Source organism: Protopterus annectens, chromosome 11.part0 (assembly GCF_019279795.1).
Source record: "Protopterus annectens isolate FY-2018-M chromosome 11.part0, PAN1.0, whole genome shotgun sequence".
Taxonomy (NCBI): Eukaryota; Metazoa; Chordata; order Ceratodontiformes; family Protopteridae; genus Protopterus; species Protopterus annectens.
In genome coordinates, this window is record NC_056745.1 from 1094436745 (window position 1) to 1094464244 (window position 27500).

At 38.1% G+C, this 27500-nt stretch overlaps 1 protein-coding gene across 1 annotated transcript in view; it reads right to left on the minus strand.

The window, feature by feature from the left end:
* The window catches only part of TMTC2 (transmembrane O-mannosyltransferase targeting cadherins 2), a 1891588-nt gene that overhangs the window by 519980 nt on the left and 1344108 nt on the right, over positions 1–27500 (minus strand). The window contains exon 9 of the mRNA XM_044088436.1: positions 26992–27073. Within this exon, the coding sequence (XP_043944371.1) occupies positions 26992–27073 (82 nt within the window). The remainder of the gene's footprint in view (positions 1–26991; positions 27074–27500) is intronic.

Here is a 27500-nt window from a genome sequence, read left to right on the forward strand (position 1 = left end):
AAAAACTTAAGTTACCTACTTTCACATCTAACTTCTCTAGTGCATACTGCAGTGTTTAGGATAAACAATATTTTTTCATCTTACCTTTAAGCATCCCTGTGACTAGCACTTGCTCTAATACCTGCTGGAAAGCATTAGGAAGCCTTAAACTGATACAAGCACTCAACTCTCCTTGTTAATAAGGTGAAATTAATCACAGGCACTAAACAGCCTATAATTGCAAAGTAGCTTGCTAAGGTAAGGGAAAACAGCTCCTGTACTTTACAAAAAAGCACCAAACCAGGCATGTGCAAGGGTCAGCTTCCGGTGATTTCTCCTGTCCACCTGGTGAATCTGGGCATACTGAGGCATGCAGCAATTGTCTCATGGACACAGACAACCCTGTCCTCCTACCACCCAACACTACAACCTGTGAGATGCACTTACATAGCCAAACTGGAAGCAAAGTTCTCTCCACCCAAGATTGTGCTAGACAGTCAAGAGGAGAAGGTAAACACCTGCACTACACCTTACGCAACACATAGCCCGTCTAAACCCACACCACCAACACCCACACATAACAACATTAAATCCACATATGCGGAGGCCCTTAACCGTAACCTGCACAAGCAACAAGGACCTCCGAAGCTGAAACGCAAACAAACACCAATCACAACCAAAGTGTCACATAGCTCACAACACCAGTGTGCCACCCAGCAACAGCCCCTAAGGCAAGGCAATGTACCTAACACTTTAGTCATAGATGACTCTATAGTCAGTCACACTAATGTCCCACTCACCAGGCTGAACAAGGAGAAAATTACAGTCAGCTGCCTGTCGGGTACCAGGATCCGCCACATAACACATACATTCAAGTCACTCCACAAGTACAAATATGATTCTGTCATTGTCCATGTTGGAGTGAATGACATGAGACATACCTCCCTGGACTACATGAAAAGAGACATGAAAGAGCTCTCAGATCATGTGGTCCAGGCAGGTATGACCAAAGCCCTGAGTAGCATCCTGCCTTCGTCCAGAATGATACCACAATATAAAGACAAAATGATTGACTTCAACAATTGGCTAAGCTTCTGGTGTCATTGAAAGGGGATCCAGTATCTGTCTGCCTGGGATGACATGATCGACAGACCACGATGCTTTGCCAGAGATGGTCTGCACCTGTCGCCCCTGAGATTCAGGTTACTGGCTAAGGTTCTTGTCACCCCTATAGTGCCTTTTTTAGGCAAAGTTCAAAAGACAAAACCACCACCGTAAAAGGTACAAGCATGCAAAATCTGAAGGTAATGCTACTCAATGCTAGAAGTCTAAACCTCAAAATGCACTCTCTCTCGAGGCAATCCTAAAAATGGAGGAAATCGATATTTTTGCAGTAACTGAGACCTGGTTCAAGGCTCCAGAGAGCATCCCTGCAGTACCAGGCTACAACTCATACCACACTTTTCGGCCACCAAACCAGGATCGAAACACTAAAGGGGGAGGAGTGTCCATATTCACCATGGATATTCACATCACCAGGCTAGTTATCCAACACAATGCATCTGAAATTCTCCAGGTGCAACTAACACTAAGTAAGACTGCAATCCAAATTGTAACTTGCTTCAGATCCCCCACCATGCCCCAAGATTCTCACTACACCTTTCGAAACATACTGGAAAATATTAAGATACAATCAAACACCCTAATACTGGGTGACTTCAACTACCCTACCATTAACTGGGAAAACTACTCATGTACCAACACCTTTGCCAAACATTTCTTGGAATTCATAAATTCCAATGCCCTGGATCAACTAATCCACTGTCCAACCAGGGGCTCCAATATCCTAGACCTGGTCATTACCAACATGGGAAATCGAAGCTCCACACCTATGGTCACCCCCTCATTGGTCAGGTCAGACCATAAGCTAATCACCCTTAACATCCACAACCCACCCCCAACTCCCAGTAAGGAAGCCTCCATAAAAAACTTCTTCAAAGCCAACTTTATGCTACTCAAGTCAGAAGTGACACACTTCATGACACCCATGCAGACGTGAACTGAAAGTTCGACTGCTGAGTCCTACACTAAGGCACTGTACGAACACATCCACTCATGCATGAATCGTGCCATCCCAAATAGAACCAAGATGCTCTCCTCCAAAAATATGAAGCCAATCTGGTGATCCCCTGCCATAAACAAACTTTACAACAAAATGAAGAAACTGTTGCAGAACAGAGGAAAATCCCAGGATGCAAAAATCTACCTTACCAGCCTCAGTAAGAAGATGAGATCCCTCATAACATCCTCCAAATCGAGTTACAAAAATAAAATTGCCAAAAATTCCAAAGACAATCACAAGGCATTCTATATCTATGTCAAGAATCTAAATGCAATGCTCAGATTTGCTCTGAGCTACAACAGAATGGCATTAAATATACTGATCCCAAGGATATTGCCAGATCGATTCAGTGCCAACTTCACCCCCCCTCTCCCCCCTAAATGGCCCATCTCAATACAGGAAGACTGCCAAATTCTGGTAATAATGGCCACACAGGTAAAAAACGCACTCTCCAAACCTAAGAATACAGCATCCATGAGACAAGATGACATCCCGGACTGTGTACTACATGAACTACAAAAAGAACTGGCACCTCACTTAAGTGCTATGTTTAATCATAGCCTCACCTCAGGCTTCGTGCCCATTGAGTGGCACACAGCTACAGTTATCCCACTCCACAAGAGGGGATCCACCTTGAATACCGGGAACTACTGCCCCATCAGTCTGACGAGCCTGATCTGCAAGGCCATGGAACGTATTATCATGGAATTTATAAACAAAGACATTGGAAACCTTCAAACACTGGACCCCACCCAGTTTGGGTTTGTGAAGGGCCGATCTTGTCTCCTGAACCTGACTGACTTCTTTGAATCAGTCTCCAGAGCTGTGGATGAGGATAAGGCAATCCACACAGCCTATCTGCACCTCGCCAAGGCCTTTGACACTATCCCACACTCTGGAATAACAGATAAACTTACTAAGCTCGGCATTAATCCCTACATCACTCAATGGGTTGCCAACTGACTTACTGACAGAACCCGCACTGTAAAAGTAGCTGACTTCAAATCCAGCTCCAGACAAGTGACAAGTGGAGTACCTCAGGGTTCAGTCCTGGGACCACTCTTGTTTGGCATCTACTTCTCTGTAGTACAGGCCAATACTACGGGACTCTGGCTAGCAAAGTTCGCAGATTACTGCAAACTGGTAGCCATTATTGAATCTCCAAATGATGTGGATACTCTACAAAAGGGTCTTACAGAAACAGATGCTTGGTGCCAGAGCCATGGGCTCAAGCTCAATGCCAAGAAATGTATAGTTATCCCCTTTGGGAAAAAAACATGTACCCATGAATTACCACATAGGTGGCAAGACACTAAACACCAAAAGTGTGATAAGAGACTTAGGGACACAGGTGGAAAGTGGTCTCACCTTCGATAACCACATCGTCACAACAGTCAGGAAATCCTTCTATGTGGCACACCTCATCACTAAGGGCTTTTCATCCAGAAAAAAGGATGTCATTGTCCCACTGTACTCATCCCTCATTAGACCCATTACAGAATACAATGCCCCATTTGGTATGCACCTCTCAAGACACCAGCAACAACTGGAAAGGCAGCAGAAATATCTCACTAAAAGAATCACAGACCTAAAGCAGATGGTCTATGCTGACTGCCTTAAAAAACTCCAGCTATACTCTGTTGCATATTGTCTACTCAGAGGCGATTTCTGCTTAACATACCAGGCCATGTCAAATACAGAGCTGTTGGACATGCTACACTTAAAGAAATCCCAGTCCCTCAGAGCCACACATTCTAGGGATCTAAACCTTGTCATCACAATAAACAAAACATGCTGGAGGGATAGGTTCCTGACCCAGAGACTTCACAAACTCTGGAATAGACTGCCCATACATGTCAGGCAGAGAACCTCTTTGGCCCTCTTCAAAAGGAACTTTGACGATTGGATGAGAGAAAGGAAATTCATGCCAGGGATCATGTGAGTCGCCCTGCTAGACAGGGGTCCAGGAAGTAAATAGTGTGGGAAGAAATAGACAGGGAATTGTTATGGCTAGGCTTGTCGAATTTCAGTATTTTGAGACTGAATAGTGGAAAGCCCACATACCCGAAATCCCAAAACCGTGAATAGCACAATCACGACCACGCACACACACACATACACACACACACACACACACACACACACACACACACACACACACACACACACACACAAAACAGCACATAAGCATGCACACATACACCTACCTAACTACACTAAAACAAACATAACACACAGAAACACAACATAACACACAAACACACCTACCCTACCTATAAGCAGGGGGCAAGCCCCCCTGCTCTTCCCATTTTGGGGGCTGCACCCCCCCACACACACACACCTCCCCTACTTATATATTCTAACTCTGAGGTCGCACCAAACACACAAACACACAAAAAAAAACAACACACACTCACATACACTAAAATTCCTACCCAATACTCTTACACAAACACCACTTCCACTTACCTGAAACCCCAGATAAATCCACAAATCGCACCACACATCACGAACGCGACACCACAATAGCAGATTCTACATTTCCGCATTCGACATAGTGCAGTTTCACACAACTGCACTTTCCACTATTCATTCTCGACGTACTGAAATTCAACATTTCAGTACTTCGAGATTGTGTAGTGAATATATATATATATATATATATATATATATATATATATATATATATATATATATATATATATATATATATACACACACACACACACATATATAGACACATAGACACACATCTGCAAATAAAAAGTGATATCCATAGGATGAAGCTTATTCTCAGGTGTGAAAGTGTGAATGCAACTCTATTAAAGGCATAGAACAGAACTCCAAAATCTAAACTGTATTCATGCTATGCAGAATACATGAAAGCATTGTGAGTTTATAAACTAGTAAAATGCATGTTTGACAACAACTTTGGGAAGACTGGAAAAAATAATGCTGAGATATTAATAAAGATATTAAAATAAAATGCAGCTGTGACAGTTTTGTCCTACATACAAGTGCAAATGATGTAAATCATTGGAATAAAATGAATCTCAAAACTGTACAAACAGTTAGACGTGATCCCAAAAAGCTACATGACAGAGGTTAGCTATCTACGCATATGTACCTTGTGTGACCCACGTAATGAATGCAATCTGTTGTACAAATTATAGGAATGTAAAAAGGGTCAAGTTCTATAGCAAAAGTTGATAGGATGGCTTCACAAACTTTCACCTTCATGACCCGTATGATTCACCAGCCTTCCAGTTAATAGTTATTTAGCTGTCGCATGCAGATGTAATACAGTCTTACATTAATATTCATTGTTTGTTCTGTGTTAAAATATGCATATTAAGACTTTTGACTTGGACTTTTTATATACAGTCTCTTAAAACAATAAACAACAAATTACACCCTGTCAACAGAATTGAGCATAATTTATTATAAAAAGTTCTTTCATCCAACAATTGGACAAGGTCTTCTTCAGAACAATCAACAGTAGAAACACCTAACAATTTATACAGAATTAAAGAAATCATGTGACAGCATTTGCAAAACAATGCAGGATAGATATCAGAATCATAAAAGAAAGCTAATTTTTTTACATCTGCATTTTAACCAGAATGCCACTGAAACTAAATTATTATGGTTAAAACAAAGACTACTGATGTGAGACTGAGTAAGTCAAGTAGTGACAGGAGGGAGGAAGTACAAAATTTGAAGGTCACAACAGGGATAAAAGACATGGCAGGAATGTTTCTTTATCGAAAAAGAAAACATTTAGGCTTATATTGTTCATTTCTTGAAAACAAATTCAGTGCACTGTACCACTGAACCCTAGACATTAAGGGTTGGGAGGGTGGCCTAATGGTTAAGGTGTTTGCCTTACAAACACAAGATGAAAGGTTTGAGTCTCACAAGAGATAATTGGCCAGGCTTAAAAAATGGCTTGCAAGAGCAGTTAGCCTAGTACTAGCCTATGAACTACCTGTGTCATTAGTCACTCTGCAGACAACAGGAACAGGGCACTGCCCTCCCATATTACTATAAGGGGTTCAGGCACCTAGGCAGCGAAACATTTCCCTGTGGCACATTTGGTTGGGGACAAATTACTGAAGTGGCATTCAGCTGCTAAGAAACATGGATGTTGCAAATCCCTACGGTTCGAGAGAGAAATGTGTTATACCCACAACTTCAATAAGCAAATATACAGGGAGAAAATAATGTCTATGGTCCGCAAGGCAATATAAGAGAGCAGGCAGTATAGCAGGCATCAGCAGCGGGCTGGCCAGTGGCCTTGTCAATGGCAGTAAAAATGTAGTGCACAATGCGCAGTGCCTTTATAATTGGTGGATGTGGACCGTTATGCCTTTCACAGTGTCTAGGGAACATTCCCTAAAATGCATACTAGAACATAAATGTTAGTACAGTGGCATGCAAGATTTCCTTCATGCAGCACACTTCTACATGTTGCAGTTACATAAGCATGTATTGTACACTGATCACAACACTCATTACTACTTCTGCCCCCATGCACTTGGTTATTAAAGCTGTAGGCATGGCAATGTATGCTTCTTCAACTACATAGAATTTATAACAGCCATATTTCTCTGCAGCTGAATGTCACTTCAGTCCTGTGTCTGCAATCAAATGTACCAAAGGGAAATGTCTCGCTGCCTAGGGGCCTGAACTCTACTATAAGAGTTTGGGTGTTGGTGAAGGTTATAAAACTGCAGTGATGAACAGGCAGTTTGTTTTTGAGAAATCACATCTTGCAGTTTGCAAATGACAGTTTCATTTATTTAAATGACTTACAGTAAACTGGTAGATTACGCAGTTCACAATGTGTCTAGGGAATCACTCACATAGGAGAAATTAAACACCCTTTAGTGGCCTTAAATGGGGGGGGTCCAGGTTATGAGAAACATAAGTGTGTGTATACAAAGGGATTGCTTGCAAAGGACAGTATTCTAATTTCAGGGACTTGTAAATGGTGAATTGGGTGACAACCGGCATTTACAAAAAAGGAATCCAACCCTAGAAGGAGGACACTCTTAAGGACATAAAATGGAATCGAAGGAAGATGTTGAGCCAACATAATTAGTAGAAAATGTAGAGGGCTTTTTATATTAAATACAATAAAATGGTTAAATTGCACTTCTGATTTTAGACATTGCAAAGTGGCAGATTGCGAACCTGCCAGTACTAAAAGATATCAATCTGAACCTCTCAAACAACCAACACCAAAGTCAACAATGAAATGTATATGATGGATGCACATACATAACCTGTGGAACATGAGAGCATGCACATTATGCTGACCTGTGTCTTACTTATATTTATTTGATCATCCAAATAAGTGAACTGGTCCTTTCAAGACCCTTTTCAATCCTGGTATTGTCCAGAAAGGAAATAGTAAATACAATACATGCACTTATGAGTACACGAGCTGTACCCCATCTACCAGGATGATCCTACATACTCATATAACCACTTTGATAAAGTCAATTATGTGCAATGTGAGAGTAAATGTTTTAACAGTGGGGCAGCATCCCCTGCTCTTTCCTGAATGTGGTGGCTCTAATCTCACACCCTGATCTCTAAATAAACTACCACTGTGACAACACCATCTCAAAGAAAAGGAATACATGTATTCCCTTTTTCTTTGACTTGAAGCAATTTCTATGCCAGTATATACACAGTAAAATCCACATGTTGGGGATAGATGGAGTATAGCCTCCGGTAAATAGGCTTTAAACAGGCTAATGTAGTCTTGCTGACGTACTACAGTAATGAGATGGAGCAGGTGAACAGTGTTGTCGGTATGATAGTAATGCAGACATCAGTAATATAAAGTACACCTTGAAACCCTGTGTCACTGACAACTCATCTTCTAATATACAGCCCTGTTACAGGCATTGCCGGATATACCTAGAAAATACATGATGTCTAAGCTTTTTCATCCTTTGGCTGTTCCCATTAGGGATTGCCATAGTGGATCATCTGTTTCCATTTCCTCCTGTCTTGCTCTGTCACACCAACCACCTGCATGGCCTCTCTCACCACATCCATGAACCTTATCTTAAGTCTTCCTCTTTTCCTGTTACCTGGCAGCTTCATCCTTAGCATCTTTTTCCCAATATACTCAGCATCCCTCCTCAGCACATGTCCAAACCAACGTAATCTTGCCTCTCTGGCTTTGTCTCCAAACTGTCCAACCTGGGCTGACCCTCTAATATACTTATTCCTAATCCTGTCCATCCTCGTCACACCCAGTGCAAATCTTAACATCTTTAACTCTGCCACATACAGCTCTGACTCCTGTCTTTTTGTCAATGCCACTGTCTCCAACCCATATAACATAGCTGGTCTCACTACCCTCTTGTAGACCTTCTATTTCACTCTTACTGGTACCCATCTGTCACAAATCACTCCTGACACTCTTCTCCACCCACACCACCATGCCTGTACTCTCTTCTTCACCTTTCTTACACACTCACCATTATTCTGAACTGTTGATCCCAAGTATTTAAACTCATCCACTTTTGCCAACTCTACTCCCTGCAGCCTCACCATTCCTCTATCCTCCCTCTCATTCACACACATATATTCTTTCTTAGTCCTGCTGACTTGCATTCCTCTCTTCTCTAGAGGATATCTCCACCTCTCCAGAGTCTCCTCAACCTGTTCCCTACTTTCATTACAGATCACAATGTCATCCGCAAACATCATAGTCCACGGGGACTCCTGTCTGATCTCATCTGTCAACCTGTCCATCACCATTTCAAATAAGAAAGGGCTCAGAGCTGATCCTTGATGTAATCTCACCTCCACCTTAAACGCATCTGTCACTCCTACCTCAGACCTCACCACTGTCACACTACCCTTGTACATATCCTGTACAACTCTTACATACTTCTCTGCCACTCCCGACCTCCTCTCGTACAATATCACAACTTCTCTCTAGGCATCCTGCCACATGCTTTCTCTAAGTCCACAAAGATACAATGCAACTCCTTCTGACTTTCTCTATACTTCTCCAGCAACATTCTCAGAGCAAACAGTGCATCTGTAGTGCTCTTTCCCAGCATGAAACCATACTGCTGCTCACTAATCATCACCTCCCTTCTTAACCTAGCTTCCACTACTCTTTCCCATAACTTTATGCTGTGACTGATCAAATGATCCAACCTTCTCTCTCTCATTCTCTTCATTCATCATCCCCTCAAAGTACTCTTTCCATCTGCTTAACATATTCTCCTCACTTGTGAGTATGTTTCCACCATTATCCTTTATCACCCTAATTTGCACATCTTTCCCAGCTTGGTCCCTCCATCTAGCCAATTGGTACAAGTCCTTTTTTCCTGCCTTAGTGACCAACCTTTCATACAACTCTCCATACACCTTATCCTTAGCCTTCGACATGTCTCTCTTCACCACACATGATGTCTAAGCGGCAGCTGTAAACTTTTTCCATACAAAAAACTGAACATTAAACTGACACCAAAATGCCTGCATATATAACTAAATTCCACAAATACATCTTTTTGCATCTTATTTGAAGCATTTAGATTTATAAACTATTTACAACATTGATCTACCTTTTTTTTTGTTTGTTATTTTGGAAACCCCTCAAGACACAGGCAAAGTCTCAACCCTGGCTGGTTAAACAACTTGCTCGGGGTGAAGGAGTTTACAAATATAGATTGAGAGAATCAAACCTACTACACAGGATAACACTCATTAGCATATTACTGCCTTGATCTTGTGTGAGAAACAGCCACGTGTGTACTGAATGACCTAACACAAAATGGCTTCCCAAATTAAAGCAAAAGTAATGATGATGTTTTTATGACCAGATGCAGCTTTTGTGAATGTTGGCTTCACCGTGACAACTTATACTTTGACCACTGAAATTTTTGAAAACAAACAGTTCCAATATTTTGATAATGATGGGTTCCTTCTGGTTGTTGAAGTGAAAGTTAAAGCCAGTGATCATTTTAGCTATGAGTCCCTATTCTTTCTCTTGTTGCATGTCCTTTTTTAATACCAGCAAACACTTGATGTTTACTGCTGTCATGGAAAAAACGCTATTAGTCATGGAGTTACAGGAAATGCTGTAGTGTGCATGCAGGCTATTTACAAGAATCTCAAGATCGACAATGGGGAGACTTTTATGCCTTCCAGAAATATACACTATAAAACTGTTCATCTGCAAACATTTGATTTACACGTGATTCTACTTAAAGAAATGAGACCATGTGGTTCTTTTTCTATTATTAAGACATTTGGTAACAAACTCAATGCCTGTGGACTACAAATGCTGAAAATGAAACCCGTGTAACAATGCATACATTTGTTTATGCTAAATCATTTCTTTTAACTTCAAGATATGCTTGATCATTTTTTTTTTGCCATATGTAATTAAAGTATTGATAATTCAGCATATCTGTGTTTTTTTCTTTACTCTTTACAGGGTAACCAGCATTCTCAACACAACAGAAACTTTTGTTATCAATACCACAGTATTACTACAGCTTTGATGAAGCCAGTGTCAGTGAATACACAGCACAAGGGTTATTGAAGGCAGATCATATCTGAAGCACTAAAGTACCATTAGCAGATGTTTATTCCACTTAGTTTCACAAAATGTAGCTAGATCTCCATTCCAAACAAGTTTTCCATGTGTGTGTGTGTGTGTGTGTGTGTGTGTGTGTGTGTGTGTGTGTGTGTAGATATATATAATCTAGCTAGCCTATTCAGCCACATTTCGTGAAACAAAGTGAAAAAAAACATTGGCTTTCAGTATTTAGTGTTTCAAGTTCTAAGCATATTGAAATACCTCTTACAGTCACTTAAACTATGCTGATGAAAGAAAACCATTAAAGTATATATGGAAAGAAGCAGCACTTGTATCTATCCAAGTTATGCATCTGAAGAGTTGTAGCACATGATTAAACATTTGCTGGCCCAATGGAATATTATCAGCATAATAATATTGTCCTTTCATTTCTATGATATTAACAGTGCCTAAGCAGAGGGTTTTCTCTGTATTTATGTGTATATGTAATTTAACCATAATCACTATCCTGAGGGTTTCCTAGCTGAATGGATAAAGCTTTTAAGGGAACTCTCAACACCAGCAGTAGATCTTGTTGGTCCAGTGGTAGTAGCATCAGCATGGTATGCTGGAGATCTTAGGCTCAAGGCCAAAATGAGAGAGAATATTATCCTTTCATTTCTAGGAGTCTTACCAAAGGGCTTCCTCTGTATTAGCATTGGTGTGTGTCTGTAATTAAAAAAGAATAATGTATTTCATACAAATATATTTTCAGTTGACTGGCATCTGTTAGTTTGCATTTTGGTGCCCTATGCAGGAGTCACTGAATATTCCAAAATTCTGAATGCTATAGCAAAGTAACAAAGCTGATGATTCAGAAAATAAACCTGCCAATTCATCCCTGTACTGGTCAAAGTACCAAAGATCCTGCCTTACTTAAATATTACAGATGCCTGAATAAATGCATATTACATCAAGAGACAGGCTATGGATGTGCTATTGCAAGTGGGGAATGGTGGCCAAGTAATAAGAAGCCAATTGTATCCTTAAACACACTGCAGGTAGACAAAGACACTTTACAAATGATGGTATTAATCAAGTGTGAAATGCTGCAGAGTAACATGTCTCTTTACAATACTCCCCACCCACCTCACGTGAAACTGCCACTCACACACACACACACACACACACACACACACACACACACACACACACACACACACTAGCTGACTAGTGTTCTTTCTTTGGCCTAAAGTACTCCAGAGCCGGCGGCAAATTTATGAATACAATACCTTGGTAAAAAACTGGTATGCCCATGTGTTCCCTGACAGAAGAGCTTCCCAATAACTACAAAAGCAACTTTCTACTTGATTGCTGGTACCTTCCATCCTTGTCCTTGACAATCTACCGGGTATACTGGAAAAGATCCAGTAGTTCAGTAACACCAGCACCCAAAAACACAATACATACACATGTGCAGACACACACAGCTGGCCAAAGGTACTGACAATTATCACATCTCCACAAATATGCACACACTAGCCATCCTCCAAATGAGTAATGAATCAGAGTAAATATAAATCATGCAGACACTCGTCATACTCAGAAGTTAGCTATCTTAGAGGTGCCTGCCTTTTGCAGTCACTGTTAACATTTGTAATTAGTAGAGGAATGGCGTTATTTTACTGGGGCAACTATTGCACTTCCAGCGTCCGAAGGAGTGAATCAGTGACATTTTGGAAGGGGGAAGGGATGCCACCAGACCATCACAGAATTACTGCATAAACTGTCAGAGCATTACAGTTAACAAAAAAGGGATCAAAGGTTGGGGGGGGGGGGCAAACTTCTAGTACATCCAAAGGTCTTATAATTGTACTCTTTAGGTAGCACAGGCTAAACAGATGCAGATGCAATCAAAAGTTGCAACATTTACTATATTGCCTTGAACAAGAGTTTTCCAAAAAAGCATGTTTAGGATGTTTGTATACTATGCATATCCTGAGATGCACACCTCACGCAGTGTGCACATGCACCAAGCCCATTGGGGTGGGAGACTTCAACTATAAAACAGAGGTGCATATCCCATGGTGGGAAGTACAGGACCTGACTGTACTCTCATCAAGAAGGAAGAAATGAGACAGCCTGACCCAAACAGTGCTTCCACAGCCCTGTCTACAAACACAGGGACCCCTGGGGTACTCATCTCAAAGGTGCAGTAAACATACATTATGGGCAGTAATTGCAAGAAGATCCATTATATTTACCAGTCACCACATCTCACATAATCATTATTAATGGCACTTCAGACCCCAATGAAAATCCTATCTAACAAAGTACAGCCAATGCAAATGTTATTCTACTAACCATATCACCTAACAACCGTCAAACCTTAGCAGACAGGATAAAGTCTCAGTAGCTCAACAGGTATCACACTTTCCTTTGATACAGAAGGATTTGCATTCTATTACCACAGCAGGATGTTAGATTAATTTTCCAACACTGACACTGCAGTTCAGCATAAAGCGTTGCCACATTCCCGAGTTTGCCATCCTTTGGATGAGACATCAAACCGAGGCCTCTTCTGCCTGAGTTGGTGGTAGCTCAGATGGATTTAAAAGATCAGATGGCACTTACTGAAAAGAAAAGGGGTCCTTTATTTAAAAAATTGTTTTACATTACAATAAAGTTAAGACATGTATGTGCAATATTTACAATACTATATAAGACTTCATTAGACATAAATTTATTACTACCTTCTCTCTGACCACCACTCCATTTTCCACAACCAAAATCTAACTATTTCCAGTATTATCACCAGTTCCCATTTCCCATTAAACATTATAGCAATAACCCACACCTGGGTGTGGGTAATGCTGGATTTACCCACGGTTGGTGTGGTTTGGTCACGGTAAGCCCAAGTGGCCAAACAAAGACAACCATGGGTAAATCAGCATTACCCACACCCAGGCGTTATTATATTATAATGACATTATTTAAGAAAAAAATACTTACTTTTCTTAAATAATGGCATTGTATAATGCCTCCTTGCTGCCCTTCTGCAGCTGTCTGGTATTCTATGCAGTACATCAGAGCTGTGGGTGGAAGCCACGGAGAAAGCAAGATGTCCGTTGCTTTTTTTAAAGCTGTCTTGCTATGTTAAACCCATTTAACATAGCGAGACAACTTTAAAAAAAGCAACGGAGAAAGGAAGATCTCCGTTAATTTTTTTAAAGTTGTCTCGCTATGTTAAACTCCTTTAACATAGCGAGACAGTGCCTAAAAAGTAACGGAGATCTTGCGTCCGTTGCTGTAAAAAAAAAGACATAGTAATGGAAAAAGTCCGGGCGACTGGACCTTTTTCCATTAGTATAAGTCTGATTTAGAACGTGCACGCTGACCAATCAGTGAGCACGTTTTGGAATATTAATGGAGGGTCGTTGTATAATATCTATTTTATTCTCTGATTCCATATAATCCATATTAAATTAAAACATTATTTTATCTGTCTTTATGTATTCATCATTCTTATCGTTATAATACCCATTTTCAATATTGCCCATACTTACATCATCTGCTTCCTTTATATCGTCAAAGGAGTTCATTTTTCCTAGTTTTTACCATATTGTGACAACTCTTTTGCATTTTAAAAACACAAGATCAGTGGTTTCAACTTCTTTACAAAAATTACATATTTTCATCCCATTTTATATGCCATTTTAGCTTTAATAGGCAATTTCTTTATTACCAGTCTCCATAAAAAAATCTTGACATTTTTATTATATTTTCACATCTGTTATGTTTTGCTTTTAAAGCTTTATTTCTTCCTCTTAAGATTCCTTCCAAGGATATACATAATAGAATTTACACATAATATTTTATACCATATCCTTCTTTACTTATAACCTCATCAACATTTATTATCCATAATATCATTTGTATATACTTTATCTCTGTCTTCTAAATTCTTTCCATTGTTTTTCATATTTCCATCATCATTTATTAGTAAGCAATCCCTTACTACTTTCTTTCATCCACTTAAGGATTTTGTAAAAATTCAATGGTGATGCATATACCATCTATCAGACCTAGTCCCCCCTCCACTTTCGAAAATTATAACATACCTGTCTTTACTGGACTGAGTCTAAATCCCCGTATGAATAAGAATATGATAGTGTAATATTAAACAACACTCATTTTATGAAATGAAAACCTTTGTGAGATGCTCTAAATTGGCACATACACCTTCTAAATTCCTAGCAAGAATAATAAAAATCTACACCACTCCACCTTGGATAACCGAGATCGTACATCACAACAAATGGCGCACAGCTAGAGAAGAATTCAGAGAAACTTTTGTGCAAATTTATACTAACCTTTATGGAGAACATAAGCTTAATTTCTCTCTACAAGAGGTAGAGAGGTACTTAGGAAATCTATCCTTTCCAAAATTTAATAAGGTTCAACAAGATTTATTTATTTATTTATTTTATTTTATTTTTGTTGACCGGGATAGTCGGACTGGATGCATGTCCATTTTCAGCGAAGACCCAGGGAGAAAAGCTCCACAATAATAATAATATTAATAGTAACAGTACAATAACATTCCAAGAGAGCAAAGGATAGAGATACAATATATTAGATAGTTCACCACAGTAGGAACATATAGACATATGCTAAATGTGAAAAAAAAATAAGATAAGAATCATTTCACAAATTTAGAGCACATTAGGGAAACTACAGTATGCAGAAATGATAAACTCAGCAGGGATAACTGTACATTAAGACATGACACATCAGATGAGTGGAGTATCTGCTTGCTGATAGTCTACTAGCTAAAGAAAATGTTGGATTGAGTTAGTCAGGGTTTAGGCAAGGGCAGAACCAGTTAGCTCTTAAGTATTTTTTGAGGCCTATTTTAAATAGGGGAAGAGATAACTCTTGGGTAAGGTTTGCAGGAAGAAGGTTCCAGATTTTACCCACTGAGTTAGCAAACAGGGAATCACCTGCTGTATAACTGGATTTTAGGGTAAGGACTGATAGCTTGTTGGATGAACGAAGTGGCCTGATAGCATTATGTGGGCTAATAATGCTCTTAAGGCTTGGGGTATTGTCTGGATGGTTGAGTATTTTGTGAGCTACTGTGAGCTGGTTAAGCTTTAGTAGGGAAGGAAATTCCAGCCAGTCAAGTTCAGTTAGGTTTTTGCATTGGTGCATCCTGTATGCCATACCTGTGATGAATCTAGCTATATGGTAGTAACAGGAAGATAGTCTGCCGAGGTTAGCTTTAAAGGGGTTTGTAAATACTGGTGAGGCATAAAGAAGAGTGGAGAGAAGATGGATTCGGGCAATAGCACACCTAGCAAAAAGGGTTAGGAAAGGTTTGGCCTTGTAGAAGGATCCTATTTTTTTGTTGATGGACTTAATAGTGTGGTCTATGTGTGCATCAAATTTGAGGTTAGTGTCTATTATTACTCCTAGGAGCTTAGTTTGGTTATCAGGGGAGATGACTGTAGCACTGTTAGACTTAATAGTAAATACTGGATGAGTGGATCTAGAGGTGGGAGAGAAAAGCAGCAGCTTGGTTTTGTTGGGATTTAAGTGAAGTTGTCGATCAGTTAGTCAGTTTTCTATACTGTTAAAAGTATTCTGGGTTAGGGATAGCAGATTAGCTGGTGAGGTGGAAGAGCAAATCAACATGGAATCATCGGCATATTGGATACATTGTGCATTTGGCATAGTAGTATGAAGGTAATTTATGAAGATAGAGAAGAGGAGGGGACCAAGAATGGAGCCCTGACGAACTCCTAAGGTGATCGGGAGATGTGATAACAGTTTGTCCTGCCATAAGACAGCCTGCTGTCTACCCCTTAGATAGGACTGAAACCACTGTAGAGAGTGATGGTCCAGGGAGACAGCTTTCAGGGTACTGAGCAGAAGTTGATGATTGACCATATCAAAGGCCTTAGAGAGGTCCAGAAAGAGAGCAGATGATAGCATGTTGTTGCGATTAAGATTGATGACACTGGTGAATGATAAGAGGGCTGATGTGGTGCTATGGTGTGGTCTGAAACCATGCTGGGACTCTGTGAGAAGTTTATTGTGGTTGAGGTAGTGCATTAGTTTTATGTGAACACACTTTGCCAAAAGTTTTGCTAGAGGTGAGAGAATAGCTATGGGCCTGTAGTTGGACAATTCTGTGGAATTACCTCCTTTATGTAGGGCTATTACATAAGAAATTTTCCATACTGATGGAATGGTTGCCTCGGAAATGGATCTATTATTGAGGGTAGAAACTGGGATAGCGATGGCCTCAGCAGCTAATTGCAGGAATTCAGCTGGGAGGTGATCTGCTGCTAGGGAAGTGGGTTTAAGTTTTTTGAGAAGGGTTCGTATTAGGGTAGTAGGGATAGTTTGGAAGCTAAAGGAGAAATGGGTTGCAGGAAGCTTTGAGCTATCTGACTTGTTATTTGCGGTATAGCTGGGGGGGACTGGGTGAGGGGGTTAGGCTTGGTAGAAGTGAGTTGGGTGGCTAGTGTCTGGATAGTTTCTGTAAAGAAGCTATTAAATGTGTTCACAATAGCCACTGGTGTTTCGTCAAGGGCAAGTGATGGGGTGGGAGTGGTAGTACGACCTGGGTGGAGGAGGTTATTTGTTCCAGCCCAGAACTTTTGGGGCTTATTTTGATGCTTTTTTTGCTGTTGAGATTAAGATTGATGACACTGGTGAACAATAAGGGGGCTGATGTGGTGCTATGGTGTGGTCTGAAACCATGCTGGGACTCTGTGAGAAGTTTATTGTGGTTGAGGTAGTGCATTAGTTGTATGTGGACACACTTTTCCAAAAGTTTTGCTAGAGGTGAGAGAATGGCTATGGGTCTATAGTTGGACAATTCTGTGGAACTACCTCCTTTATGTAGGGGTATTACATGGGACATTTTCCATATTGATGGAATGGTTGCCTCGGAAATGGATCTATTAAAGAGAGTAGAGACTGGGATAGCGATGGTCTCAGCAGCTAATTGCAGGAATTCAGCTGGGAGGTGATCTGCTGCTAGGGAAGTGGGTTTAAGTTTTTTGAGAAGGGTTCGTAATTAGGGTAGTAGGGATAGTTTGGAAGCTAAAGGAGAAATGGGTTGCAGGAAGCCTTGAGCTATCTGACTTGTTATTTGCGGTATAGCTGGGGGGGACTGGGTGAGGGAGGGGTAGGCTTGGCAGAAGTGAGTTGGGTGGCTAGTGTCTAGATAGTTTCTGGAAAGAAGCTATTAAATGTGTTCACAATAGCCACTGTTTTTTTGTCAAGGGCAACTGATGGGGTGGGAGTGGTAGTACGACATGAGTGGAGGAGGTTATTTATTCCAGCCCAGAACTTTTGGGGTTTATTTTGATGCTTTTGTTGTAGGTGGGTATAGTAATATATTTTTGTCTGATATGATGGATTTTTTAGTGTCATTCCTTATTTGACGCTATCTGATGAGATCTATAGGGTCTCTAGTATTATGCCAAGTGGAGCAGGCCTTGTTCCTATTAGACATTTTGTTTTTTGTAAGTTTCTTTAGCCATGGTGCAGTTCGAGTTTTGGCAAGGACGGTGTGAGTAGGGACATGGGAGTTAAGGATATTGAGGAATTTAGTATTGAACAAGGTCACGGCCTCATCTAGTGGGAGTCTTTTAAGTTCAGACCAGTTGACAGCTTTTAGATCTTGTAGAAAGTTATCTGGGTTAAAGTTTTTTCTGTTTCGTGTCACTTTATAGGTATGGTGATGGGTGATCTCAGCTTTGAATTTGATGATGTAGGTGAGGCAATGATCACTGAGGTCATCAGGTAGTGTGACTGAATGGTGCATCTGTGGGTCACCACTGATCAGGATCCAATCTAGGATACTACCTTTGTCTTTATTTTTGCTATACCTAGTGGGGGAGGATATGGTTTGAGTAAACCCATGCAGGTTTAAGTGGTTGCTGGGGGCTTCAGAAGAACAAGTATTCCAGTCAATGTTAAAGTCACCTAAGATAATAGTTTCTTGGGGATTGTTGCAGGCTAGCCAGTGTAATATATGTTCTAGGGTGCTAACATTTTTACCAGGGGGAATATAGATGCAGACAATATATCTACATTTATTTTTATTTATATGTAGTTTGGTGATGAGAATTCCAGCATTGTTAACCTGCGGAGGCTGTTGTATATTACTAGTGACTGTGAGGTTGGACTTAAATAATACAGCCACCCCACCACCTTTCTTGGATTTCCTGTCTAACTTAAGGATGTTATATCCTGGGGGAGTTATTTCAGTGTCTTTACATGCTGGTTTTAACCAGGTTTCGGTAAGACAGAGAATATCCGAGGATTGGACAGCTAACAGTGCATGGAGGTAGTGGATTTTATTATTTAGGCTCCGGATGTCAAGATGGCAGGCTAGGAAGGAGTTTGGATAGTTATCTAACAAAGAATAGTGGGCAGGATTATTTACCTTAGAGCAAGTGTCAGAAGATGTAGCATTGTTAGGTTTTAGGTGGGGAATCTGTGGTGTGGATGGGCCAGGGTTAGGATGGATGTCACTATCTTTAGTTAAGTTGGAGTTCAGCTGGGTTATCAGTTTCAGTATTTTACTAATAAGCCTTAGATATTGCATAGATTTTTGGCTGATATAACTAGGTCAGAGAGAGTTATGGTATTTGGGGGGGGGGGGGGGGCGGTTGGCTATGGAAGAGGGTATGTTGTTAAAATGATCTGGTTTCTTAAAAGCAAGAGTGGTGGAGGTTTGGGATTTGAGGCATATAAGGTCTGAATAGAGTTTGTGTTCATATGCTGTGAGGTAGTATGGTTAATACAGCATTATTAATAGGTAAAGGGGTGAGAATGATTTGGATGTTATTATTGTTATATTTAAGACAGTGAATAAACAAAGTGTTAAATTTATTAGCAAGCAAGTGGTTGTGGACTATACTATTAGCGTAGCAGATGAAGAGGAAACAGTAAAGTGAAGGATTAAAGTATGTTAAGGGAGGGATGGGTTATTAAGCAGAAACGTGGAGTCAGTGGCGTGGAGGTTGTGATTGGGTAGATAGATATAAGGAGGGGTTAGGTGTAATAAATTCTGCTGTACTGGGGCCAAGTGGGAATTGGGGGCAGGGAGGGGCACGAAGCGAGCCCTCGTGAGATAATATCTATACACACTTCAATCAACAAGAAATCATATATATTATTAACAACCTTAATTTGGGTAAAGCACTGGCTCCAGACGGTTTAATTGCAGATTTCTATAAAACAGTTGCTCAGCAAATTTCTAAACATTTACTACATGTATTTAATTATATACATAAGAATGGTATCTCTTACCTCCATGTAAAACAATTCTCAAAGTCAAAACAATAGAAAACAGTCACAAATGCAACAGTCCAAAAAAAAAACATCATACCAGATATCCGATGTAATTTATTCAAATAAAAACCTCTAGCTCTTTGGCTTTACAGCCTTCAAGAAATAAAATAACACATAAAAAAGCTGCACCTTACATACTATTACATACAACAGTTATTCAGTTAAACAATTAAATAATTAACCACTCCCCCTATTTATTTAAATTAAATTAAAAACCTCCAGTTACATTCTGTATTCAAACCATAAGGAATTAAAGTGCCATATTTCAGTATATGAATACATTCCTTATATAAAAGCTTATTCTTTATATCTACACTATTATATTGACCAACATAAATCTGCTCCAACACAGTAATTATTTTAAGTTTAATTCTGAATTATATCATTAAATACAGGGTACATCTATGGGGGCATGCCCCCATGTATGCTTACTTATTTATGGGTTTGTTTGAATGTGAATATATATATATATATATATATATATATATATATATATATATATATATATATGGATTCATATCACTTCACTAAAAGACCATTTCACTCACACCCACTTCACTGAGACCAAATCACCTAAAGTTAATTTTACTGAAAGTTCATTTCACCTAAAACTCATTTCACTGACAAGTAGTACTCTAAGGAAAGGCAAAGGTATATGTCCTTTTCCCCACTGTAGTGTGATCCTGGTGTTAGTATATATAGTTAAGGGGGGTGGGGGGCACAGCCCCCCTCATTGAGGTGTGTGGGGGGCATAGCCCCCCACTTAATTTGGTTTTCTGTTGTCTGGTTTTAGTTTACATTATTTGGTAAAACCCAACTTGGTGGGGGCTACACCCCCCCACACACCCCCAACCATATATACTAACACCAGGATCACACTACAGTGGGGAAAAGGACATATACCTTTGACTTGCCTTAGAGTACTACTTGTCAGTGAACTGAGTTTTAGGTGAAATGAACTTTAGATGATTTGGTCTCAGTGAAATGGGTGTCCGTGAAATGTTTTTTCAGTGAAGTGATACAAATCTGTATGTGTATATATATCTATATATATATATATATATATATATATATATATATATATATATATATATATATATATACATATATATATATATATATATATATATATATATATATATATATCATTATATATTTATATATATATATATATATATATATATATATGGGACAGAATTTAAAAAAAATATGTAGTAAGATATTACAGGTGTATAGATAATTTAACATTTATATGTAAAGGGGGACAATAATTTGTTTCTGATTTTATACATAGTCTACAGTCAAACAGATTTAATTTACAATTTGATAGCTTAAAGGTGGATAGAAAAGTTCCATTTTTGGATGCTTTGTTAGCTGGTACTAATAATGAGAGCATAAGAATGGTGGTATATAGAAATTTTGAAGAAGACACTCAGTATTTACATGGACAAAGTTGCCACCTCTCCAAACAGACTAGCTCAAAAAGATATTGATATACTAATCACACTATTCTCACTGGTTAAACTATTCATTACCCAAATTTGAATAGACAGATCTAAAATTAGTTGGGATGGTTTCAAACAAATGGCTATCAAATACATAGTAACCCATAATTATTTGTTTCCAGTTTTTCAAAATGATCCTATTATGAGAATTACTGGAATAAGTTGTTTGAATGTATTCTTACAATATAAACTACCAGTATAAATTTTCCAGCAGTCGATTGCTTTGTCTACTGCACTAACTTTCATTGGTTTTATTCCAGAGTTATAACTTATTTGTTTTTTTTATATATTTCATCTTTGAAAATAATCAGCTATGTCATTATTAAAATTATGTATCCTTTTATAATCCTCTTCTTTCTCTCCCATTGTTAATTGTATTGTATTCTTATCTATTGGGCTTCTAGCATTTTATTGTATATAATGTATATATTGTAGACAATCTGCTTTGTGTATATAGTTTCTAATATTCTGCAAATATGTTATTGTCTCTACTATGTATACTATTCACATTCTTATGGTTGGTCATCATATTTTAGGCAAATGTTTTTGCTGAGACTGTTAAAAAGTTATTAGCATACACAGATTTTTGAAAGAAAGAACATGATGGTATAAATCTTCTTCATATACCAAAGGTAAAATAAATACTCCTGCTAAATATGTAGTTCTTGTCAACAATACAGAGTTTCTTAAATATACTTCTCTTCTAAATGAAAACTTTACATGGGTATTTCATATTTTCTATTCAGTTGCCTTTCCTTTATTTCTTGTCTACTAAAACATATTCCTAAAATAGTTATCTCCTACCTATAAAACATAATATCCCCTATTTTTCCATCATACCCTAAACCCTTCCTCTTTTCTTTAAATAAATCAAAACCTTTTCCATTGATCTCTTATTATTAATGGCAATTATAATGTCATTTGTGTATGACAACATAACGGGTAGTGCAATACTTTCCTTTGATGAAAGTCCCATCTCTTTCATCTCTTGACTTATAAAACTTTATATTACATTCATTATTAAGATAAATATAATGCGTCTCAAAAGATATCCTTGCCTTATTCCTCTCTTAATGTTTATCTCCTCACTTAACCAACCATTAACCAACAGTTTTACTTTACATTGTTCATATGCAGTACACATACATTTTTTATCTTATTAAGTTGCAAGACTTAAATATTTCCCATCTATGATATTATTTTCATTTCCATTCTCTTCTCTATGATTTACATAAAACAATATAATCTGTATTATTCAAAACTACCAGTCTCCAATTCTGTATATCATTTTTCCCTTTTTTCCATTAAACTTGATTACGTCATGACATAATTCTCTATACTTAAAACCTCCATTTAACACATTTAAAAAGCATCTTTTTTGCCACTTTGACATATCTTTAAACATTTGATACTCCATCCCATCAGGCCCTGCTGCTGAACCTACATTAAGTAGTGATAATATTCTATCTATTTCTTCTAAACTTATTGCTTTTTCCAAATCTCTGTTATCTTGATCTGAAAATGTTTTTACTTTCCATGTCTTCTTTTCTGTCATTGTTATATTATTAAACATCATTTTTTACATAATCCACTACTATCCCCATAATTTTCTCTTCCCTATTCTGTGCCTTTTTCATCTTTCATTTCTCTCACTATGCTGCTATTTTCTTTAACAAGCTTACTTAAATAGGGGACAATGTCCTCCTTCTTATCTTTAAGAAAATATATCTGTTCATACAGTAAACACTTAAATTTTCTTAATTCCTATCAAATATTTCCTTTTCTTTAACAAAATATTCCCTATTATTCTTTTCCAAATTTCTAAATGCAACCTCACTTATTCATATATAGCCTTTTCATCTTCCTCCTATTAATTTGATATTCCATATAACACCTTTTACATTTTTCTTTAAACATCATCCACCACTCTGACCAGTCTCTGTAAAAATCCCTCATCCTAATATGGTCTTTCCAAAATCCCATTACTACAGACTTTCTCATTAAATCCTATTTGTTTTCATTTAATGTTCTTACTCCTTTACCTGTCCTTATATATCCTTTTTTCCTTTAGATCTCTATCCAAGTAGCCAAATGGTATGAAAAAATGTTTCTGTTACTCTTTCTTTAAAAATGTCTGTACTCATGGGTGTAAAAAAAATCTGTTTCTCTTTTATGCTCTCCTCTTCTGTATGTTCAGCTACTTTTTTCTAAATATTTAATTTATCACACCTATCTCTAACATCTTTCTTACATCATCTTTCTCTTTTTTTCCTACAAATCATGATTAAAATCGCCAACTATAATATCCATATTTATTGCAATCTACCCATCCATCCTCCTCCCCTTTTCCCGTTTTGCACATAGGGTTGGGGTGACAATCATCTCTAGCCAAGGTTTACACCTCCTGGTGGCTAGACCTGACACAGATCTATATTTATTGTAACATACTCTAAAATTATTTGAAACATATTCTCTCTTTCTTTGCCTGTACTTTACGCATAAATAGCAATCTTCCTGTATACCTGTTCTTTCCATCTTATGTCTATTACTGTAATCCTCCCCATTATAATCAAGGCGTTTGTCCAATATTTTAACTAATTTTTACATACAATTCCTGTTTCTAAACATGTCTGCTTTCCAAAATTCCAAACAATCTTATTCCCACATATTTCAGTTTGTAATCTTTTTTCATTAGTCAAGAATCTTATAATTTCTAACACTATTATGTCCACATCAAGATTTTTATACCATTCTATAATACATATCCTTCTAGGTAAACTTTTTAAACTATTTATATGTATAGCTACTATGCTACAAGTATCCTGTTCCTTCTTCTGAAATGTTCTTATAACCGTATCACCACCAATATTATCTATCCTTTCCCTTCCTTCTTTCCTTTCATATTAACCCCTATACATTTTCTTTTTCTCTCTCTTAATCTTTTACAAATTGAATTCTTCCTGTCTTTAAATATATTCAAGTGGACATCTTCAATTATTTATGACCCTTTTTTCTTATTTTGTTCGCAGTTTTCATCCTTTTGATCACTATCCTTATCATGTACATTTCTGACCATGTCATTCTTTTCTTGAATTATTTCTTTTTATGTTATTCATTGCTCATTTTGAATATTAGTAGTTTCCCCATCCCTTTAACTGTTACTCTCATTGCAGTTCATCCATAGAGGTCCTGATTTATTACATTTATAACATTTCTAGACACAGTTTTGCATCATGCCTAAATTCTCCACAGATATAACATCTTGTCTTTGTACAGTTACTAATTAAATGGTCTAATTTACCACAATAAAAATAAGCCTTAGGGTGACTACAACATTTAAAAATACCCTTGCTCCCATCAATATGTATGACTCTTGGAATATGCACAACGTCACTATTGTCCATTTTTAAAATAGCATTACAATCCCATCCGCCAGTCCATAAACCTCTATTGTCATATACTTTTATTTTGTCCATCACATCTTTGCATATTTTGCCTTAAATACAGTCCTAAAGTCTCTTTTTCAACTTCAGTTCTAAACTGAATATGAATTTTCTTATTAGCTTCCCTGTTGAATGCTTTAACATGAGTATTTCATGGATAACATTCTTCTTTTTTTCTCATATTCCCCCAATAATTCTTCCATAGCATTTGCATTTTCAGAAATAATGTCACAAAAGCATTTTTTTCATTCATATGTATAGCTGTTACCTCGGTAGCCTTTGTACCAAAAGGTAGTTTAAGCTTGTCCCAAGCCTCATCTCACTCAAGTCCTTTTTCCTCTTCATTGTAGATTTTTACTATGAAGCTCTTTTTGTCATCTTACCTCTGAGTTCTGTGCTTCTTCTGCTTCCTTCATTTTCTTTCCCTTCACCATATCAGAATATGTTTTTTTCTCTCTTCCCTGTGCTGCATGTATCATCAAGTTGTATTCTATCACATCGCCCCACAACAAGTCCTTGCCACACTCTGGATAACTCTCAGATAAAAGTTCCTTTAATAAGTCATCCCGCAATCCTCCCAATTGCAGAGTTCTAATAACACATTCCTCACTGACTGCAATTTGCTCCTCAAAGAGATTTCTCTAAAACAGCAGCTCCAAATCTGTGGAAGGCTCAACTGCCTTCCCTTCATTAATTTTCAACTGTGATACCTTGTCCATGTGATTTCTCTCTAAAAAGACTCAATTGTCTTTTCTTCTGCCACAAAAAACATCTCCAAATTCTCTTCATTATGAAGAGGAATTGAAACCTCTCCTGTGAATAACTTTGCAACATTTTACCACTACTGTAGCATATGGGTCACACCATTACCTTCCCCCCTGCTTCTCCAGGCTGCCATTGCACCCACAACAGAAGCATAAAATGCTCAGATGCAAAAGGATCTCCTTGCTCGACGAACGAGTATGGGAAGTTCCCTAATGCCCTGGCCATATTTCCCCTAGTCAGTATGAATCCTTGCCTTGGGTCTCCTCTGACAAGGTTGCAAATAGTCTAGTAGGAATAATCTAGTCAGCGTGTAAACAAATAAATAAAAATAAACATTTGTTTCTGTCACAGCAATGACAACTATCTGAGAATGTGTCACTGTACTGATGGCAGTTTACATGCATGCCATTTCATCAAAAATGTTAAATGGGGAGTATTCCCTTTTCTCCACTGTTTTGCAATCTTGGAATATATATTTAAGCTTGAGGGGGTCAGGAGGCTTTCTCACCTGCAAAAAAAGGTTTGCTGAGAGTGGTCTTGGTGAAATATTTTTGAAGTACTACCATTTATGGAAAGTGGTGTTAGTCTATCACATGCATCCAATTATCTATACTACTGTTCTCCATTTTGACTTACAAATGTGTTCTACATACTGTAAATAGGCTATATTTCCCACAACCTTTGTTTCTTTATAAATAATGTATCTTGCCCCATGAAAGTCTACTGCTTACTGAATTCAAAACTATTTTTGCTGTAGTTTATAAATTGTATTATATTTACCACCTGAGCTGGGCATGAAATTGGTCACTGTTGATCCGCACTCCACCCCAACAAATAAATAAACAATTTAACAGAACTTTAAAATTTTCAAGTTTGCTTCCATGTTTTACTCTGAGAAATGGTGTTGGAGTTAGCAATCACCCTCTCACTGTACAAATGTTTCCTGCTACTCATCTGTTCTATTTCAAACATAGAAAAAAAGAGATGAAAAATGGTCATGTTCTTCTCTGAAATATTTTTTTTTCTCTGACTAAAGCACAAAGTTCAAGGTGTATGTAAGATGTTAACCAAAGCACTTTAAAAAAAATCTTTCTATCTGTTTAATTTACAATCGTGTACTGAGGATTAAAGTTGGTTGCGAACACTTAAGGGGCACTAATACAAAGAGAAAATAGAGACATCATGAAGGTCTATCCATTCATCACCAACTCACTATAGCTGCATTCAAACTGCACTTACCATAATGCATGTAACAATTTCCTTTAGTCACATCCAGCTCAATTGCTTTCAAGAAGTACTTTTCTGCTTCTGCCTTCCGACCCTTAAAAAAAGAAATAAGATGTGTTAAATTCAGAATACATTATGCTACCCTTTTTTCTTTCATTAAGAGAGTAAGGTGAACAATACATTTAAGACCTATGACACAGTTTTTCTTATCAATTTCAACAGGCTAGCTTCTGACAGCTTCTATTACAATACACTTCTTTAAATCAAAATTAACAACTGTGGATGGTGAACATCAGCTCATACTAGAAGTCAGCGAAAGTAGCATCTGCTAAAAGATACAAGGTCAAGAAAAAAAGAAATCAAGGTAGTGAAGGCATGAGAGTAAAACTGTACCTAAACTGATTTGTTAGAAAATGTCTGTTTTATACAGGCTATGGGAGGCCATCAGCTGTCACTATTGAAAACAGGATTTTCCCAGTATCTGCAAATAATCACATTGCTTTCCTAATTTATTGCAAATG